This window comes from Pelophylax lessonae (genome assembly GCF_965119305.1).
Source record: "Pelophylax lessonae genome assembly, chromosome: 2".
NCBI lineage: Eukaryota > Metazoa > Chordata > Amphibia > Anura > Ranidae > Pelophylax > Pelophylax lessonae.
This window is the reverse complement of record NC_138769.1, coordinates 148,643,526-148,666,052: the sequence shown is the minus strand read 5'-3', so window position 1 is coordinate 148,666,052 and position 22,527 is coordinate 148,643,526. Positions and strand designations below refer to the sequence as shown.

The window sequence follows — 22,527 nt, the reverse complement described above, 5'->3', positions numbered from 1 at the left end:
AGTGAGAAAGAGCACCTCTGTTCGGATATTCACTTGAGGAGACCATACCAGCAGAGATCTAACTGGGACTGGAAGTGAGGACACCCAGGGGTAGCGCAACACCGCTCACATCACAGCACTTGCACCACCTCCACAGGGAGATTGGAGGATCCACTCACTCTCTGCTTCTCACTGCTGATCAATCCATACCGCACTCATACTTCATTCTGTACCGCACTAATTCAAATCCTAGGCTTTAACAATACCAAGCCTATACTGCATTTTACCAAATCTTTACCACATCTAAACCACATATGCTTTGCACCTATGCTGAGACTATAGCAGACCTATACAGTATGCAGTTTAACTGGGACTGTCGTTAAATGCACCAACGCTTTTAAATGGCCCAACGATAGCCAGCAATAGAACATTTCAAACGACTGCCCCTCTTTTGTTAATTATTCTGCAAGCCTACTTTGTTCCCCTTCCCTCTCTGCTACCATCCTCTTTTTATTTTGGACAATGCATACCCAGTCATTTTAGGACTAGCATCATAAATGTGTTCTGGCAATATAGTTCCAGCACTCGGTAGATTACTTGAGGTAGCCTTGCTACTGTTTATGTTGATCTGGATGCAATGTCATATTATGCCTAGTTCCTACTGTTAATCACTTTGTATTCTTAATTGTGTTATTACCATGGTTAAGCCATTTTATGTTTGCCAAGTTAAAAACCATATTGGGTGGCAATAAATAAAGCAATTGTAAAGTCTCGTTTTTTTTTCCCTATAAAAATAATAAACATGTTATACTTAAAAATAAGCAAGGGTAAGGAAATTGGCGCTGCCAAATAAGGGTGAGTGAGCATGTTGTTATGGCTGATCAGTGGCGTCACTAGGGGGGGACCAGAGGGGGCCATGGCCCCTCCAAAATTAGTCTGTGCCCCCCCATGTGCCCCCCAATTCATTTATAAGCACACACTGACTGGAATCTTCAGTCCGTCCCGCCGCCGCGCAGCGCCTCTAAACACACAGCAGGCCAGCGAGCGGGCTGGGCGGACCGGCGCCCCGACGAGCGAGCGGAGGGGGGCGGTGTACAGTGGAGCGGCATGACGTCAGCAGCGTGGCGCACATCTGCGCAGTGCGGCGTGAGTGCGCACCAGCCCACCCTGCCCCAGCCTGGCCGAAAGCGCGCTGGAGTGGCGTGACTGGCGGGCGAGGCGACCGGGCGTAACGTGCCAGTCATGCTGTCCACAACTCCACACTGTGTGTGTCTGTCCTGTCGGGACTCGGGGACCGGGACGATAGGGAGTGCAGTGGACCAGACGGTGAGGCGGCTGCAGCGGACGGAGGCAACAAGACACACTGGCATCTCTTCTCTCTGGAGTCTGGCACTGGCAGCATGCATAGCATAGGCCAGCCCTGTGAGCCAGCAAGCCAAGGCCAATGGCCAAGCACTGCAGAGGAGTGGAGGACTCAGACTGAGAGGAGTGACTGAGGAGCCGACTCAGCCGAGCCAGACCAGCAGCCACCAGCAGGACACAAGGAGCAGCAGGTCGGCATCGGCTTAGAGGTGGCACTGGCAGCCTGCCTGGGAGGTGAGTCACTGGAGCAGTGAGACTGAGTCCACTCACTGGCACTGCCCACTGCCCAGCCCAGCCATTTTTAATAATGCATCATACCACCCCCTCACATGCACATCCAACAACTGTCAATGTGGACAGTACTTGACATGCCAAGCTGACAGAATTTTACAACTGAACAATGCTGTAAAATTCTGTCAGCATGTCAGCCCACATTGTTCTTTTCAGGGGTATGAGGGTGGTATGAGATGCAAATGTGCAATGGACTCACATTGAGTCCACTGCATATTTGCATCTCATACCACCCTCACCTCTGAAAATGACAATGTGGGCTGACATGCTGACCGAATTTATTTTACAGCTGAGCTGAACTGCTCCACTAGTCGAGTGCCATCTCTAAAACCGATGTCCCCGAGCCTGCTCCTTGTGTGCTGGCTCACTTTGTCTGGTTCCATTGCTGCGTACTGCTGCCTCGCCTTACAGGTGACTCCGCTAATGCTGTCCTCCAAATATATAAACATGAAATATTCGTGACTGATACCCATTGTCAGGAATATTTCATGTTTATGTCTTTTTAGCCAATTTTTCACAAATGTTTCATGTTTTATGCTATTGAAGGCCCAGAATGTGTGGACAACATCAGTGGAGTCACTGGTAAGGCGAGGCAGCAGCACGCAGCAGAGGAGCCAGACACAGCCAGCACGCAAGGAGCAGGCCCAGGGACATCGATTTTAGAGGTGGCAGGTGAGTGGAGCAGTGAGTCCACTGCACATTTCCTTTCTCGTACCACCTCTCGCCCCTGAAAATTACAATGTGGACTGATCCGCTGACAGAACTTTACAGTTGAACATGGCAAACATGTATAATACATGCCTGTAAGTTTGCTATGTCCAGCTGTAAAATTCTGTCAGTGTGTCAGTCCACATTGTCATTTAATGTTTATGCTTTTAATATCCATTTTCAGGAATATTTCATGTTTGTTTTTATTTGTCTTTATATAGATAGATAGATAGATAGATAGATAGATAGATAGATAGATAGATAGATAGATAGATAGATAGATAGATAGATAGATAGATAGATAGATAGATAGACAGTGTGTGTATATGTATGTATGTGTGTGTGTATATATATATATATATATATAAATTGCGTTTTATAGTTGGCCCCCCTACCTTTGTCCCTGTCCCCCCATGTGCCCCCCTAAATATGAAAGCTGGAGACGCCACTGTGGCTGATCAGTGTATGGCCCCATTCACACAAGCACAAAGCCCCTTCAGTGGGAAAATCCATTTATTCACCTATTTGTACTGGTGTGTAGCTGTGTGCAGACAGTCTATACAGTATAAGTGAATGACTATGCATCGCGTGTAGGGACTTTACAGTCGAGTTTGACAGGTAGTCAGGGACAGGTGAATGGACCCTGACTCACAAGATTCACCTGTCATCATCACTGCACCATTGGCCCTGATACCAGTGCTTCTTTTCACCAAGGTGGCTGTGTAGAAAGCGCTCTGCTTTCTATTAAAATAGAAGCAAATACAAATGTTTTTTGCCCTCTCATATTCTCAAAGTGATATATACAGCCATCCTTGCCTTTATGTTTCTGCCAGGAATGTCTGATCTGATCCTCATACATCAGTACAGTGTGCAAGAGGCTTTATTGCTTTTCTTTTTAAAGTTATATGGATCACCTTGTGCCATTGGAGGATAACTGCATCCCTGACCTGGATTTTTTAAGGGCTCTTGCACATTGGCTTTTAGGTACTTTTTTTTACCAATCTTAATGAAGCCGAATGCCTGGACATAGACAGGTAAGCATTAGTAAACTAACCCATTGTTTAGATCCAGAAGAAAACAGGGTGGAGGACGCAGTATATAGTGGGATTTTACTTCTACTTTAATGCATGAAATAAAAAATAAAATAAATAAAAAACACAGGATTCTGCGCTTTTTTTTTTTTTTGCAAAGCACCACAGTGCACAACATATGCAATGTATTGTGTTGAAGTTCAGATGTTTTGTCAACCACTGTACATTGGGATGCCATTTTGGTTTTCGCATTACCATGTACTGCCATAACAAGTGGTAAAACACACATTTTACCACGTTGCAGAAATTCAAAGATGTGAATGGTCCCCAACACCTTCCACGTGTGGTATGTGTATGTGTGCACACCCAGCGCATACTAATTTGCAATTGTAAACCTGTGCAGATCCATGCGCATTATTGTGCATACACATAAATTCACTCATAATGTCATCAGTTCAATAAAGTTTCAGGTTTTAATTAAAATTATTTATTTAAATAAATACAATTAAATAAAATAATAATTATTAATTAAATAAAAAAGTTAGCATGCAAAAACAGGCCAACATGAAACCCCATTTCATAATTTAGGCACAATTCAAACTTTTTTCCATGTCACATGTATTCTGCGCTGCAGTGCCATTTATTTTGTATAGCACCTGAACACAAGGTAACACATCTGTGTTGCAGCATGTCACAGCACCCTACACATGATAGTGCATTGTATTAGAAATGGTCATGTCCTTTTTTAAACATGTTAGGTTTCATCGGCAGCCCATTTATTTTAAATAGGCTTAAAGTGGTTCTAAAGGCAGAAGGTTTTTTTACCTTAATGCATTCTCTGCATCAATATAAAAACCTTCTGTGTGCAGCAGACCCCCCTAATACTTACCTGAACCCCATATCAATTCATGCAATGTGCACAAGAGCCTCGGCTGTCCAGGGACTCTCCCTCCTCATTGACAGACATCAAGGGGCGCCATTGGCTCCTATTGCTGTCAAAGTTGGTGAGCCAATAAGGAGAGAGAGAGGGCAGAGCCGAGTAGTGGCTCAGTGTCTGAATGGACACACAGAGCAGCGGTTCAGCTTGGGTGCCCCCATAGTCAACTGCTTGTTCTAGGGGCACTCGACAGGAGTGAGGGGTCAGAAGTGCTAGCGAGGGACCCGAGAAAAGGAGGATCTGAGCTGCTCTGTGCAAAACCACTGCATAGAGCAGATAAGTATGACATGTTTGTTATTTTTAAAACAAAATGTGTCTAGTCGTGTGTATATGGATGTAGGTGTCCATCATCCCAAAATTGTATCAAAGACAGAAGTTCCCTTCAGGCTGTGGGACTATAAGGGCGACCTTAAGATCCAATGATTGGTACAACCGTGTATAAAAACATATATTTTTATTAATTTAATATATATCAAACAATGTCAAAATAAGACATGTATATACAAATGAAAAACACAACATGATAAAAGAAGAGATCGCGACTAACAACAATAACTCAGAAAATCAAAGAGACTTGGTGAATGTATGAATTCCAGAGAAGATCTGACGCGTTTCGGGCGTGGCCTTCTTCAAGGGTCTGCTGGAATCACTTCATTCATGTCTAAATATTCATAAAAAAGATATACATGTGCAAATATACATCTATACATGCATTTTTCAAAAACATTTCCAAATTGTGGGATTATATAACAAACATTATCAGAAATGAAATATACGCACCAACAAGGTCACTTTGTAGTGATACAATGATGTAATGATATCCAGCGTTGGTTCCTTTTTCTCTGATCCTTGTGGGACCAAATTGGCAACACTGTCCATTTTTCTGGTGTAATTTATCCACACCAGATAAATTGTATACACACATGAATATTATTGTATTTCCTTGCCTTTTCCGACATTTTTCTATGCTTCGTCGCTTATAAAATGAAAATCCCTGTTCACGGCTCCTTTTGTCATTACAATGTGACCTTGTTGGTGTGTATATTTCATTTCTGATAATGTTTGTTATATAATCCCACAATTTGGAAATGTTTTTGAAAAATGCACGTATAGATGAATATTTACACATGTATATTTTTTTATGAATATTTAGACATGATTGAAGTGATTCCAGCAGACCCTTGAAGAAGGGCACGTCCAAAATGCATCAGGTCTTCTCTGGAATTCATACATTCTTCTTTTATCATGTTGTGTTTTTCATTTGTATATACATGTCTTATTTTGACATTGTTTTTTTATATGTTAAATTAATAAAAATATATGTTTTTATACACGGTTGTACCAATCATTGGATGTTAAGGTCGCTCCTTATAGTCCCACAACCTGAGGGGAACTTCTGTCTTTGTTTGGTATTTTTAAACAAAAAAAAAAAAAACAAAACATAGCCTTTAATATCCCTTTAATGCAATGCACATTAACGCACAACATAATGCACCACAAAGATTTATAAGGGCCTTTGGTTAATTGGGCCAATTATCTGAAATTGTAGGCACTCCTTTGCATTAATTACCATACTAAGTTTGGTGGTAAATCCATGAATCCTGACATTGTGTTTCATTTCCTGTTAGATCCTTTTATGTTTTCAGGTTCTTATCATCTATTCTTATCTTTTTTAACATCCAACTCACCAACTACAGTATATGCAGTTCAAAGTTTAAGAACTGAAAACGTATTTTTTCAGAAAAATACAAAATATAATAAAGTTTCATATGGAATGCAGTCTGTATTGATCATTTTATATTATGACACATAAAAGTGTAGACTTTTTCATGTTTTTTGTAAATACACCTGCAAACTACCATTCATTTGTTGATCAGCATCGCTTGTTGAGGATCAGCACCCCAGGCTGCAACAACCTCCTCTACACCTACCACGTGCCTGGCTCCAGAGTTGGTGCGCTATTTTGGGAGTTACTTTTCAGTAAGCTCGTAAAGTCCGCCTGTGTGAAAGAAGGCTAATAAAATCATAATATAATAAAAAATATATATATACCTCCTCCTAAATCTTTAATAAATCCACCTTCATTCACATCAAAAATCTTCACTTCCTTCACATAGTCTTCTTTGTGCAGAAATGTAACAATATGTTCACCAATGAACCCAGAACCGCCTGTTACCAGGTAAACCAGATCCTTGGCCATGCTTGCAGAATATCGACTGCTTAATTTGAATCTGAAAAAGTATAACAACAATTTTTACTTTAAGTTAAACCTAAAGTAAAACTACCCATAAGAACTAGATAAAAAGTAATGTTTGTTTACAAGGCACATACATTCCATTTTAAGAATTATGCTACCAAATTAGTGCAGGCTGTAAATTGCCTCCAGCAATGTTCTGGTTTCTTCTTGCTGGGGGTTGCCTCTTTGCTAAAGCCCAGAGCCCCTGAGCACCAGTAAATATTTAGGCTGTCAGAAGATTGGCCTCTAGTGGCTCTGATTTTAGGCACAGTGTCTAAAAATATAGAGCAACTGAGCATTTCCAGAGCAGAGCAGGGTGAGACAGTGTATTATTGGATTTTGACCATTGTCTCCTGTACAGAATTTGATAGAAAGTCCAAAGTTGTCAATAGAACAGGAATTGAGAGAAAATCTGTCAGTTTGGAAACGTGTCTATTGACAATTGTCTATGGGCTCTCCCTTTACTTCCTACTGTGCTCTGTGAAAGGAAGTGAAGGGAAAGCACCCCGAAAGGGACTAAAAAACCTGACACGTCTTAGACTCCATTCACACCAGCGCGACTTATCAGGCGACTTGTCAGCCTGACAAGTCGCGCTCCCTCGCGGTCCATTGACTGCTACAGGACCCGTTCTAATAGGAGCGACACAAGTCGCTCCGACTTAGAAAAAGGGTCCTGTACTACTTCGGGGCGACCTCGGAGCAACTTGCATATACTTCCATTATGTGAAGTCCGTGCAAGTCGCTCCGAAGTCGTGGTGCATGGGAATGCACAAGTCGCCCCCGAAGCAGTACAGAGTCGTGCCGCCCCAGTGTGAACCGAGTCTTAACCATTCTTTATTTTATGCAAAACTTAAAGTTTATATAACATTTAAACTGCCATGTATTTTAATTAAACCTGCTATCCCATTTATTTACCTCTGTGCTGGGTTGTTTTTAAAATACATTTTATCTATTAATCACAAGCCCATGACCCATCATACATTAGCTTTGTTCCATCCTGTTCTTTTTTTTTTAACCTTTACTAATTTTGAATCCATATTAACCATTACCTATTATTGTACAGGTCCACATTTATTGCAGGGTGCACACAATAGATTAATGTTTACAAAGCATTATAGGATTTAAAAAAAAAAAAAAGAATGGAAGAAGCTGTTTGCTTACAGACTCACCTTTTCGAGATTTGCAAAGCAGAGTGGAATGATGAGTGACTGCCCTGACTCGATCAGCTGTGTGTCTAAGGCTAGCCATACATTATACAATATTCTTGAACAATTTTCCTATAGATTTACCAAAACCATAAAATATGAGGTCAAACCTAGACACTTTCAATTTGAACCTCCTTGTCCTTGTACTAAATAGTGTAAGGTAAATCTAAAGGAAATTGAATAAGAAAATTGTATAATGTATTGCCAGCTTAAGGCTACTTGCACTGCACTGTAAGCATTTTGCCCATGTGCGACCAATCCAATTGTGCAGCCTGGAGGCAAAGGTCCAACCCTCCTGCCAGTCAATGTATTTGGCAGGCTGTAATATGCTGTGGCTGGATGAAGCTGAAGGCTATACCAAGTGGTACAGTATATGTACCTAGGGCATAGGGCCATAAGCACAAGTTCCACTCAGTACAGCACCCAGCTGCAGCATATTTCAGCTTGCCATAGACTTTAACAGACTGCAGGCAGCAGGACTGGATGGATGCTGCACTGTGTCCCTGAGCATAATACAACACAGAGATTGGTGGTACAAGTAATGCTGCAACTAAATCTAGAGTAAGTTATTTGAGCTCTGTAAACAAAAGGCAGTTAAAAAAGGACTTGTGCCTACAAAAGTTAAACAGATTGAATGGGAATTCTGGTGCCTAGATTCCAAATGGCTTCATGACAAGAGGGTACAGGAGCTGCTGAAGGATTCCGACATGCAATACTGGGAGATGAATGAATTCTCCAGCATTTTATTTTTTTTGTAAATTCTTTATTTAAAAAAGGTATGCCAAATATACATCAACTATAATAGAACATAGCATCATATTTCACATGTCTGTTACATGTGGTACTTATCTAGAGATAAACCAACGTGGGCCGATCCGTACCGACCCAGGCAAATTCCCATTATCTCCAGCATTTTAAATAAGTTCCATGAGTTTTTTTGAATCCTTATACCACCAGGGTCCTTCTCCTGATCGCTTGTCCTTGTTGGAACCTCTGCAAAGTCTCTCTGCAAAGTCTCTCTGCAAAGTCTCCCTCTGTCTTTGTCGGAGGAGGAGGCTGCATCTCTAGATAAGGACATTTACATTTCTGAAATTGAGAGGGCTATTAACTCATTTCCTCCCCATCAAAACTCCTGGGCCTGATTGGTTGCCGGGGGAATTGTACAAACTGCACGTTAAGGACCCAGCTTCAAGGCTTTGCAGAGTGTTTTCAGAGAGCCATGAGACTCAGTCATTACCCCCATCTATGTACCAGGCACATATTATACTATTACCCAAGCTGGCAAAAGACCCCAAGTGCTGTGCGTCATATAGACCAATTTCCCTTTGGAATTATGATTTTTAAAGTCCTGACTAAGGTATTTGCTTTGAGATTGACATCATTTTTACCATCCTTGGTTGGTTTTGACCAAACTGGTTTTATTCCAGGGAAATCAACAGAAATTAACCTGCACAGAGTATTGACACACTTGCTGCTCCCCCCTAAAGAATCAGCTTCCAGGGTCCTGGTTATGCTTGATGTAGAAAAATCTTTTGACTCGGTGGATTGGGTCTACATGTTGGCTAGATTGGAGGGGCTATGTTTTGATCCACATTTTCATAACTGGTTCAATATCCTTTACAAGGCTCCCCTGGCACAGATTACATTAGGATGCAAGTTGTCTGAATCATTTTCCATTGACAGGGGGACCATTGTACTAATGATGGAGCCAAAAGCCCAAGCCATACGTAATTTTCCCCTTATTAAAGGTGTACCGGTAGGTACTATCATTGAAAAAGTGGTGCTATATGCTGATGAACTGATTCTTTTTTTTTTTTTAATGACCCTGGTCCTTCCCTTAAGGTAGCTCTGCCCCTAACTCTCTTTGTATTCTCTCGACAGGTTTAAGGGTTAAGTGGGATAAACCTCTCATCCTGCCCATTGATCCTGAGGCAGAGGTTTTGGCCCAACCGGACTTGCCACTATGGTAGACTTCTACTGCCAAATATTTGGGGGTGGTGATCTGCTCCAAAGCATCGGAATACATTAACCTAAATCTATTGTTGCTTTGGAATCTAACAAAACAGTGTTTGTTGGCATGGTCCCATCTCCCCCCCATCCTTCGTGGGCAAGATTATTCTCATAAAAAAGAAGAAGCTGCTTCCCTCTATGTTATACATTCTTCGTAATGCCCTGGTGTGGATTCCTAGGAAGTACTTTAGGCAATTAGAGTCTGCAATGGCCTCATTTCTATGGGGCTCAAAACAGCCTAGGTTTTGATTGGCAATACTACTAAGACCATGGACGGAGGATGGATTGACTTGTCCAGATCCATTCACTTATTACCTTTCCGCTTTACTTACTTAGGCACACAACTGGTTGGTAACAGATGAGACCAATGCTGCTGTAGTGCTTGAGGTAGCGCAACTGGATTCTTACGAAGCCTTATGTAATTTGGTATATAGAGGCCCATCAGCCTTATTTCCAATTACCTATTCCATGAAAGCCATTATTAAGGCTTGGCAATTGCTACATTCGGTGTACTAACACTTTTTCTCCCCATACACCACTGTGGCACAACCCCTCTCTCAAGCAATTTTCCTTGTTTCCTGAGCCTATTGTGTGGGCTTCTAAAGGGATAAAATATCAAATTTGTGAAGGTGGCATCATGCAAACCTTTGATACCCTTGAATTGAAATATGCTCTCCCTAATTCGTACTTGTTTCGATACCTTCAGTTGCGACATACCTTTCAGCTGCAATTTTGCAATATACCTGTAACCATCACATTATCAAGAATCAAGTCCCTATTACAAGAGGCGATTCTAGAGTAAACCTTCTCTAACATTTATAAGGCCTCTCAACCCACTATACACGATGGTCTTGGAAAGCTTTTGTCCTGCTGGAGCGAGGAGGTCCCAGAGCTGGATTCAGAAGATTGGGAGGATGTTTGGGATTATCCCATGCAATACTTGGTCTCAGCCAGAGACAGGTTAGTACAATTTAGGATTCTTCATAGAGTTTATCTAACTCCTCAAAGGTTACATAAGATTTATCCCTCACACTCCCCCCCAATGCTGGCACTGTACGGCAGATCCTGCCATGTTTTTACATGTGTTTTGGGAGTGTCTGTGTATAAGACTATTCTGGCCTGAAATTTCTCAGTGTATCTGTTCAATTACTACCATTTACAGTGGGTACGGAAAGTATTCAGACCCCCTTAAATTTTTCACTCTTTGTTATATTGCAGCCATTTGCTAAAATCATTTAAGTTCATTCTTCTTCCTCATGAATGTACACATAGCACCCCATACTGACAGAAAAACACAGAATTGTTGACATTGTTGCAGATTTATTAAAAAAGAAAAACTGAAATATCACATGGTCCTAAGTATTCAGACCCTTTGCTCAGTATTTAGTAGAAGCCCCCTTTTGATCTAATACAGCCAGGAGTCTTTTTGGGAAAGATGTAACAAGTCTTTCACACCTGGATTTGGGGATCCTCTGCCATTCCTCCTTGCAGATCCTCTCCAGTTCTGTCAGGTTGGATGGTAAACGTTGGTGGACAGCCATTTTTAGGTCTCTCCAGAGATGCTCAATTGGGTTTAAGTCAGGGCTCTGGCTGGGCCATTCAAGAACAGTCACGGAGTTGTTGTGAAGCCACTCCTTTGTTATTTTAGCTGTGTGCTTAGGGTCATTGTCTTGTTGGAAGGTAAACCTTCGGCCCAGTCTGAGGTCCAGAGCACTCTGGAGAAGGTTTTTGTCCAGGATATCCCTGTACTTGGCCGCATTCAACTTTCCCTCGATTGCAACCAGTCGTCCTGTCCCTGCAGCTGAAAAACACCCCCACAGCATGATGCTGCCACCACCATGCTTCACTGTTGGGACTGTATTGGACAGGTGATGAGCAGTGCCTGGTTTTCTCCACACATACCGCTTAGAATTAAGGCCAAAAAGTTCTATTTTGGTCTCATCAGACCAGAGAATCTTATTTCTCACCATCTTGGAGTCCTTCAGGTGTTTTTTAGCAAACTCCATGCGGGCTTCCATGTGTCTTACACTGAGGAGAGGCTTCCGTCGGGCCACTCTGCCACGCTGCAGTGATGGTTGACTTTCTACAACTTTCTCCCATCTCCTGACTGCATCTCTGGAGCTCAGCCACAGTGATCTTTGGGTTCTTCTTTACCTCTCTCACCAAGGCTCTTCTCCCCCGATAGCTCAGTTTGGCCGGACGGCCAGCTCAAGGAAGGGTTCTGGTCGTCCCAAACGTCTTCCATTTGAGGATTATGGAGGCCACTGTGCTCTTAGGAACCTTAAGTGCAGCAGAAATCTTTTTGTAACCTTGGCCAGATCTGTGCCTTGCCAGAATTCTGTCTCTGAGCTCTTCAGGCAGTTCCTTTGACCTCATGATTCTCATTTGCTCTGACATGCATTGTGATCTGGAAGGTCTTATATAGACAGGTGTATGGCTTTCCTAATCAAGTCCAATCAGTATAATCAAACACAGCTGGACTCAAATGAAGGTGTAGAACCATCTCAAGGATGATCAGAAGAAATGGAAAGCACCTGAGTTAAATATATGAGTGTCACAGCAAAGGGTCTGAACACTTAGGACCATGTGATATTTCAGTTTTTCTTTTTTAATAAATCTGCAACAATGTCAACAATTCTGTGTTTTTCTGTCAGTATGGGGTGCTATGTGTACATTCATGAGGAAGAAGAATGAACTTAAATGATTTTAGCAAATGGCTGCAATATAACAAAGAGTGAAAAATTTAAGGGGGTCTGAATACTTTCCGTACCCACTGTATGTACCATCGTCTATTGACGCTTGTATTTTTGGTCTAGTTAATGTATTGGCCACCTCTAGGGCTATGAGCACTTTGATAGGCCTTTTATTGTTTTATGCACGCAAGTCTATACTATTTAAATGGAAATCTTCGCAGGCCCCTACTTTAGACTATTGGAAGTCTGTTGTCAACAAAATGATCCCATTGAATAAATTCACATAAGAATCTAGAGGAAAATGCTAAAAAATTCTCCAAGATGTGGGATTTCTGGATGGAGTCCAGGGATACTGTTGTATCATGGTAACGCCTCAATAATGCGCACTGCTTTTCTTCTAGGTACCTGATTTTGTTTGGCTCTGTACACCGTGGGAAAGTTTTTTTTTTTTTTCTCCTGAATTCTGCTCAGTGCTTCCAGCAGATTTGAGTGAGGTTACGAATACGAACTTTTAAGTTTTATGTCTTTTGTTTTATTGTTATATATAAACTAAAAATAAACAGCGCAAACAATCAAGAGTAAATACTAATAATTGCAGCTTAGCACGCAAGGCCAATTTCATAACACCTCCAAGAAATATTCATATATATAAAAAAACATATAAATCTTATAAAATATATAAGAGAAAGTCCAAATAAATTTCCATAAAAAATTCATGAAAAAGATCCCGGATGGTGCAAAGTGGTGTCTCTAGATTGAACATGCAGGTGTCATAATGTGCAGCACCTCCACCATACACACAGATGGCCGCTCACCTTAGAACCATGAACCAACAGGACAGTCAAACAAACATTCTCATGAAGGGATCTAATAGCCCCCCAATGGTCAGAGTGGAACCAAGACAGCCAATTACTCCAACCAATCCTAGAAACCACTTTGCACCATCTGGGATCTTTTTTATGAACTTTTTATGGTAATTTATTTGGACTCTCTTTTATATATTTTATATGATTTATGTTTTCTTAATATATGAATATTTTGTGCGCTGCACTTTTTTCATTTATTTGATTTATTGTTGCCTTTGTATTCTGTTCTCCCAAGCCTGGGTATGCCCAATAGGCCTTGTTTTGTAAATCTTGTTTTGGTAAATCAAATTGAATGGGTTAGTCTGATAATCTGGTACATCTCTCTGAAACTGTAAATGTGAAATATTTATATTCAATGTTTGCATGCTTAAATATGTGGACAGATAGAAACATTTTATAATGTAGTTTTTTTCCCCAGATATAAAGAAATTATAAATCAAAAACACCATATGTTCCCTTTATGGAGAAAGTGTAAGTAAATTAATCTATAAAGTTCTAGATTGGGCAAATATGTGCAGGTGGAGATTTCCTTAGCCAGTTTCTAGTATTTAATTCATTTGTTTAAAAAAGAAAAATAATGTGCACTGCTTATAAAAGAGGGAGAGAGAGAGAAAGATTAGAGAGAGAGATAGATTAGAACGAGAGAGAAAGATAGATTAGAGAGAGAGATTAGAGCGAGAGATTGGAGCGAGCGAGAGAGAGAGAGAGAGATTAGAGAGAAAGAGAGAGAGATCAGAGAAAGATATTAGAGAGAAGGAGAGAGAGATTAGAGAGAGAGAGAGAGAGAGAGAGAGAGAGAGAGAGAGATTAGAGAAAGATATTAGAGAGAAGGAGAGAGAGATTAGAGAGAGAGAGAGAGAGATTAGAGAGAAAGAGAGAGAGATTAGAGAAAGATATTAGAGAGAAGGAGAGAGAGATTAGAGAGAGAGAGAGAGAGAGAGAGAGAGAGAGAGAGAGAGAGAGATTAGAGAAAGATATTAGAGAGAAGGAGAGAGAGATTAGAGAGAGAGAGAGAGAGAGAGAGAGAGAGAGAGAGAGAGAGAGAGAGAGAGAGATTAGAGAGAGAGGAGAGAGAGAGATTAGAGAGAGAGAGAGAGAGATATTAGAGAGAGAGAGATTAGGGAGAGAGAGAGAGCTATAGATTAGAGAGAGCGATAGATTAGAGAGAGAGAGAGAGAGAGAGATTAGAGAGTGTGAACTGCTTATAAAAGAGGGGCACTGATTCCAAAACACCTACACATCAATTGAAGAGAGAGAGATAGATTAGAGAGAGAGATTAGAGAGAGAGATTAGAGCGAGAGAGAGAAAGATTAGAGAGAGGGAGAAAGATTATAGAGAGGGAGAAAGATTAGAGAGAGGGAGATAGATTAGAGACATGGATTAGAGAGAGAGAGAGAGAGAGATTATAGAGAGAGAGAGAGAGAGAGAGATTAGAGAGTGTGCACTGCTTATAAAAGAGGGCACTGATTCCAAAACACCTACACATCAATGAAGAGAGAGAGATAGATTAGAGAGGGAGATTAGAGAGAGAAGAGATTACAGAGAGAGCAAGAGAGAGAGATTAGAGAGAGAGAGAGAGAGAGATTAAAGAGAGAGAGAGATTAGAGCGAGTGAGAGAGAGGTTAGAGAGAGAGAGAGAGAGAGATTAGAGAGAGATATTAGAGCGAGAGAGAGAGAGAGAGATTAGAGAGAGAGATTAGAGAGAGAGAGAGAGAGAGAGAGAGATTAGAGAGCTATAGATTAGAGAGAGTGATTAGAGAGAGAGAGAGAGAGAGATTAGAGAGAGAGAGATTAGAGAGTGTGAACTGCTTATAAAAGAGGGGCACTGATTCCAAAACACCTACACATCAATGAAGAGAGAGAGAGATAGATTAGAGAGAGAGATTGGAGAGAGAAGAGATTAGCGAGAGAGATTAGATATAAGAGATAAGAGAGAGAGAGAGATTAAAGAGAGAGAGATTAGAGAGAGAAAGAGCAATGAGAGAGAGATTAGAGCGAGAGAGAGATTAGAGCGAGAGAGAGAGAGAGAGAGATTAGAGCGAGAGAGAGAGAGATTAGAGAGAGATTAGAGAGAGATTAGAGAGAGGGACAAAGATTAGAGAGAGGGACAAAGATTAGAGAGAGGGAGATAGATTCGAGAGATAGATAGATTAGAGAGAGAGAGAGAGAGAGAGAGAGGTGAGAGAGAGAGAGAGAGAGAGAGAGAGATTAGATAGTGCGCACTGCTTATAAAAGAGGGGCACTGATTCCAAAACACCTACACATCAATGAAGAGAGAGATATAGATTAGAGAGAGAGATTAGAGAGAGAGAGATTAGAGAGAGAGAGATTAAAGAGAGAGAGAGAGAGAGATTAGAGAGAGAGAGAGCGCGAAAGAGAGACATTAGAGCGAGAGAAAGATTAGAGAGAGGGAGATAGATTAGAGAGAGATATGGATTAGAGAGAGATAGATTAGAGAGAGATAGATTAGAGAGATACAGTTGTGCTCACAAATTTACATACCCTGGTAGAATTTATGATTTCTTTGCCATTTTTCCGAGAATATGAATGATAAAAACCTTTCTTTCACTCATGGTTAGGGTTTGGCTGAAGCCATTTATTATCAATCAACTGTGTTTATTTTTTAAATCATGACGACAACAGACACTACCCAAATGACCCTGATCAAAAGTTTACATACCCTGGTGATTTTGGCCTGATAACATGCACACAGGTTGACACAAAGGGGTTTGAATGGCTATTAAAGGTAACCGTCCTCACCTGTGATCTGTTTGCTTGTAATTAGTGTGTGTATATAAAAGGTCAATGAGTTGCTGGACTCCTGACAGACCCTTGCATCTTTCACCCAGTGCTACACTGACATTTCTGGATTCTGAGTCATGGGGAAAGCAAAAGAATTGTCAAAGGATCTGCGGGAAAGGGTAGTTGAACTGTATAAAACAGGAAAGTGATATAAAAAGATATCCAAGGAATTGAGAATGGCAATCAGCAGTGTTCAAACTCTAATCAAAAAGTGAAAAATGAAGGGTTCTGTTGAAAGCAAACCACAGTCAGGTAGACCAACTAAAATTTCAGCCACAACTGCCAGGAAAATTGTTCGGGATGCAAAGAAAAACCCACAAATAACTTCAGGTGAAATACAGGACTCTCTGAAAACATGTGGTGTGGCTCTTTCAGAATAGAATTAGAACAGAATGCAGAATAGGAAGGCACTTGAAGAAAGATGGGCTGCATGGTTGAGTCGTCAGACAAAAGCCATTACTACGCAAATGCCACAAAGTATCCCGCTTACAATACGCCAAACAGCATAGAGACAAGCCTCATACATTCTAGCACAAAGTCATTTGGAGTGATAAACCAAAATTTAGCTTTTTAGCCACAACCATAAACGCTACATTTGGAAAGGAGTCAACAAGACCTATGATGAAAGGTACACCATTCCTACTGTGAAACACAGAGGTGGATCAGGTCTGGTGGTTTTGGTCAGATGAATGCAGTATGTTATCAAAAAATACTGGAGGAAAATTTGCATTCATCAGCCCAACAGGACAATGATCCTAAACACAAGGCCAAGTTGATCTGTCATTGGCTACAGCCAGGGGCGGACTGACCATTCGGTTGTGTGACATGCTGTGTGTGCAGAGCAGACCCCTGAAAAACCGAACTGGCTGCTGTCCGGAGTCTAGTTTCTCTGTCATGATCGTTCATCTTCAGTCTGCTGCCCTTTGCTGATAAGAGGACAGCTGTGTAACAGTCATCACACTCCCAGGATGAGGCACAGAAAGACATCTTCTTTCGGGTGGGGTAAGCTGCTCGTGTGGGGGAGGGGGTCCCTTACATGAAGACAGATATACTTTAAGGATGACAGGCTGGTTGGCTATCCAGACTGTTGACTGTTTCCTGTAGCATGTCCGAAGTCTCTGACCATCTCCTGTAGTAGATCTGCGGTCTCTGACTATCTCCTGTAGTATGTCTGCAGTCTCTAACCATTCTAAATTATTGTCTGCAGTCTCAAATCATCTCCTGTACTATGTCTGCAGTCTCTGGCCGTCTCCTGTACCATCTCTTCAGTCACTGACCGTCTCCTGTATTATGTCTTCAGTCCCTGACTATCTCCTGAATTATGTCCGCAGTCTCTGGCTGTCTCCTGAAGTATGTCCGCAGTCTCTGACTGTCTCCTGTAGCATGTCTGCAGTCTCTGACCATCTCCTGTAGTATGTCTGCAGTCTGACCATTCCATAGAGCATGTCTGCAGTCTCTGACCGTCTTCTGTAGTATGTCTGCAGTCTCTGACCATTTTTATGTAGTATGTCTGCAGTCTCTGATTGTCTCCTGTAGTAGGTTCCCAGTCTCTGATTGTCTCCTGTAGTATGTCTGCAGTTATTGACCGTCTCCAGAAGTATGGCCGCAATCTCTGATTGTCTCCTGTGTAGTAATCCTGGTTCAGTTTTTGCGGTCCCGGTAATTTGCGTTTTTTTTTGTAATGTTATTTTACTATATAAATCATTAAAAATGAAAGATTTTTGTGTTTTTCATAGCTCTTGCTCTGTCTCTTAGTATCTTTTATGTGTTTAACCACTTTACCTCCGCTCACATGGAGGCTACTGCGGCAAAGTGCCGCGATCCCGTCCAGCGACGTAGACCTACGTCGCTGGACTCCGCCCCTTGTGGGCGGCGCTCGCGCGCCGCCGGTGGCTCGCTCCTGCTGTGTTCATTCACAGCGGGAGTCGGGCCAGCGGAGGAGCAGCGGCGGTTGCCGCTGCTCTGCCCCGATCGTCGGGGATCGAGTCTGGAGATCCGCCCGCTGTGTGTAAACACAGCGGGCGGATCTCCATAATGACAGGGACTGACAGATCGGAGGGTTCAGCATAGCTGGACATCCGATCTGTCCTTCTGTCACACAGTCACCTCCCCCCACACACGTCAGTAAGCACCAGGCATACATTAACCCCTCCCTCTCCAATAAAATTAACCCCTTCCCTGCCAGTGTCATTTTTACAGTAACAGTGCATATATATAGCACTGATTACTGTAGAAATATCACTGGTACCCACAAAAGTGTCAAAAATGTCAGTCAAGGGTCAGATCTGTCCGCCGCAATGTCGCAGTCCCGCAAAAAAAATCGCAGATCACCGCCATTACGCGTTAAAAAAAAACACCAAAAATGACAGAAATCTTTCCCTTAGTTAGTAAACGCAATAACTTTTGCGCAAACCAATCAAAATACGCTTATTGCGATTTTTTTTTACTAAACATAGGTAGCAGAAAACAAATTGGCCAAAAATTTAAAAAAAATTTGATTTTTACATTTTTTTGGGGGGGAATTTCATATAAAAAAATGTGAAAAATATTGTTATTTTTTTCAAAATAAACGCTCTTTTTTTGTTTATAGCGCAAAAAGTAAAAATCGCACAGGTGATCAAATACCACCAAAAGAAAGCTCTGTTTATGGGAAAAAAAGGACGTAAATTTCGTTTGGGTACGGCGTCGCACGACCGCGCAATTGTCAGTTAAAGTCGCACAGCGCAGAATCGAAAAAAGTGGCCTGGACGGAAGACAGCAAAATCCTCCGGTGGTAAAGTGGTTAAATGAGTTTCTATTGTTTTAAAAGTGTGTTTAACCACTTAAGCCCCGGAAGATTTTACCCCCATTCCGACCAGGGGGTATTTTGCGATTCGGCACTGCGTGAATTTAACGCACAATTGTGCGGTCGTGCGACGCTGTACCTAAACGAATTTGACGTCCTTTTTTTCCCACAAACAGAGCTTTCTTTTGGTGGTATTTGATCACCTGTGCGATTTTTTGATCACGCGCTATAAACAAAAAAAGAGCGTAAATTTTGCAAAAATAGCAATATTTTTCACATTTTTTTATATGAAATTCCCCCAAAAAAAAATGTAAAAATCTAAATTTTTAAAAATTTTCGGCCAATTTGTTTTATGCTACCTATGTTTGGTAAAAAAAAATCGCAAAAAGCGTATTTTGATTGGTTTGCGCAAAAGTTATCGCGTTTACTAACAAAGGGAAAGATTTTTGTCATTTTTGTTGTTTTTTTTTTTTAACGCGTAATGGCGGCGATCTGCGATTTTTTTTGCGGTACTGCGACATTGCGGCGGACAGATCGGACCCTTGACTGACATTTTTGACACTTTTGGGGTTACCAGTGACATTTCTACAGTAATCAGTGCTATACATATGCACTGTTACTGTAAAAATACACTGGTAGTGAAGGGGTTAACTTTATTTGGAAGGGAGGGGCTGTGTGTGTCCCTAGGGGCGTGGTTTCTACTGTGATTGGCTGTGGCTCTAGCTGTAAGGACACTGATCAACGGATCTACATACCAGATCCGTTTTATCAGTGTCTTTGCAGCGAGGAGAATGACAGGCAGCAAGCAACGTAGCCCTACGTTAGTTTGCCTGTGAGGGGCTGACCGCCGACGTAGATAGTCGTGCGGCGGTCGGCAAGTGGTTAAAGACCTTAAAATGCTTTTACACGTACAGTGACAGTAAAAAAAAACATACCTACAATGCATTTTAATAGGGTTTTTCTATTTCGCAGAATTTCACTTTTCGCGGCTGGGTCCGGAACGTAACCCCCGCAATGGAGGGGGGTTTACTGTAGATCCGGAGTCTCTGACAATCTTCTGTAGTAGGTCCACAGTCTGACTGTCTCCTGTATCATGTCTGCAGTCTCCTACCATCTCCTGTGTAGGTTAGCAGTCTGACTGTCTTCTGTGGTAGGTCGGTAGTCTCTGACCATCTCCTGCAGTATATCTAGCACTAAATAATATACACATCCTTTTGGTATATCAGGGGCTGCAGTTGAGGCCCCCAAAATCTCATCAATTGACCATCACACCAATGTGTACACATGGTTGGCAGTGGAGGGCAGGCTGGCAATATCGTTGTCCTCCCTTGTCGCTCTGCCCGATTAGTGAGGTCCAGGCAGCAACTGGAGCAGTCTAGGCCGATGGGAGAGGAGAAAAGACTGTGTGCAAGTTGATGAGGCTTCCTCTGGGATAAAATAAAGGATGAAGGCCTCTGAGGTGATATGAGGAATGTAGGCTGACAGGTGACAGAGCTTATAGAACGCGGTGTGTCCTCCCTCACAGGATCTTCTAACAACAAAATTCTCTGACGAGACTTTATATAACACAGGAGCTTCTACTATGTCATTATTACACACATCCTCCAAACTGTCCTGTCACCAAATATTTCTACATACATAGACTGCTATGTGTCCTGTCACTGAACATCACTACATAAAGAACCTCCAAAATGTCTTGTCTTGGCAATACAGAGGTGAGGCTTTGTGTGGGTATGGCTTCAGTGTGGGCGGGGACACAGGGGGCCCGTGATCTCCTTTTGCCTGGGGGCCCTATGAGCTGTCAGTCCGCCCCTGGCTACAGCAGAATAAAGTGAAGGTTCTGGAGTGGCCATCTCAGTCTCCTGACCTCAATATCATTGAGCCACTCTGGGGAGATCTCAAACGTTCAGTTCATGCAAGACACCCCAAGAATTTACAGGAACTGGAGGCTTGCCAGGAAGAATGGGCAGCTTTACCATCTGAGAAGATAAAGAGCCTCATCCACAAATACCACAAAAGTCTTCAAGCTGTCATTGATGTTAATAATACACGGGAACAATACACAGTATTAAAAACTGGGGTATGTAAACTTTTGATCAGGGTCATTTGGGTAGGTTGTCATTATGATTTAAAAAGAGTAAACACAGTTAACTGATAATAAATGGCTTCAGCCAAACACTAACCATGAGTGAAAGAAGTTTTTGTGTTATCATTCATATTCTCTGAAAAATGGTCAAGAAATCATAAAGTCTGCCAGGGTATGTAAACTTATGAGCACAACTATAGATTAGAGAGCGATAGATTAGTGTCAGGACCTGGACTTGAACCTGGGACCTCTAGTGTGTCTGGCAATGACTCTACTTGCTGAGCCACCTGGAATGCTGGACATCTTTTTGGACAGCTCTTTGGACAAATCCTTGAATGATCCTGCCGTGAATCTTGATTGCCTTGAACCTTGAACTCTTTGCTTCTCCCATGAACTTCCTGATTTAAGCCATGTCTCTGCACTTCCGGGTCGCCAGAATATTGTGCCTTCACCAGCCAATATCTTGCTGGTCTCTCCTGCTGCCGTCCCTATCTTCGCTACCGTTTGTTATCGACACTTGGCTTGTTCCTCGACTATGCTTCTGCCTAATCCTGACCTGCAACTATTTGTTACCGACCTTTGGCTATTCCTAGACTATGCTTCTGCTTGATCCTGACCTGCTATATCTGCAACTGGACCCTGGTTTGCTAATCTCCTGGTGGGGCGATCCTGAAGACCGCGACCTTGTACTAACACGCAGCAAAATCCATCTCCACCACCTGGGAACACCGGTTAGTACTTAGATTCCGCACCTCAGGTGAGCCTGCGTCATCTGCCAGTGTGACCTGCCTGTGTTCCTATCCAGCTGGTTCCTGTGTAAGCTGCTATAGCTATTGGTCTTCGAGGCTGACTCCAGATCGTGACAATTAGAGAGCGATAGATTAGAGAAAGATAGATCATTTTTTTAACCTTCCCACCTTACTTGTCCATGGTTCAAATTTGGAATATAACAGTTCTTAGCTCAATTATGGATTTAGGTTCCATTTTTGATATGGTCACATGGTATTATTCAATACCTTCATTAGAAGAGCCAATGAGAGTGTGAAGAGGTTGGAAGTGTGTATAACATGGGATTTGTCCCAATCAGTGACTGATCTGGGAGCTACTAGGTGTCGTCTAACCATTGATGAATGCATCACAACACAGACACAGAAGGGGCTCAGAATATAAGGTGCCCCAAAGGACATAGAAGGGGGACTGTGAGGTAAGTGTCACTCACCCTAGCACTGAGTGGGCCTTGCAAACGGAAGGCACATTTGGAGTCCTAGAAGCAATTTATATGATTTGTATCTAGTCTTGTTATATTGTTGTTGTGAAATCTTTGGTCAATAAAACATCACCGTTATCCTCTTGTCTTTTGTGAACTTTTGCTGTTTTAAGCTCATTCCAGTCTATACGCCCATCCATCAGCACATACATTCTTCATCCTTTGATCTTCCTGTACACTTGAAAAAGGAGTGCGCATGCTCAGTGGGGCTGTCGCGCATGCTCTGAAATGCGTTGTTTTCCCCTTCTGCCCGTTTGGTGATGTCACAC

At 42.0% G+C, this 22,527-nt stretch overlaps 1 protein-coding gene across 1 annotated transcript in view; it reads right to left on the bottom strand.

The window, feature by feature from the left end:
• The window catches only part of HSD3B7 (hydroxy-delta-5-steroid dehydrogenase, 3 beta- and steroid delta-isomerase 7), a 67,680-nt gene extending 61,145 nt beyond the window's left edge, over positions 1 to 6,535 (bottom strand). Inside the window, exon 1 of the mRNA XM_082244346.1 lies at positions 6,361 to 6,535. Within this exon, the coding sequence (XP_082100472.1) occupies positions 6,361 to 6,508 (148 nt within the window). The 5' untranslated portion in view covers positions 6,509 to 6,535. The remainder of the gene's footprint in view (positions 1 to 6,360) is intronic.
• Positions 6,536 to 22,527: the final 15,992 nt, after the last annotated feature.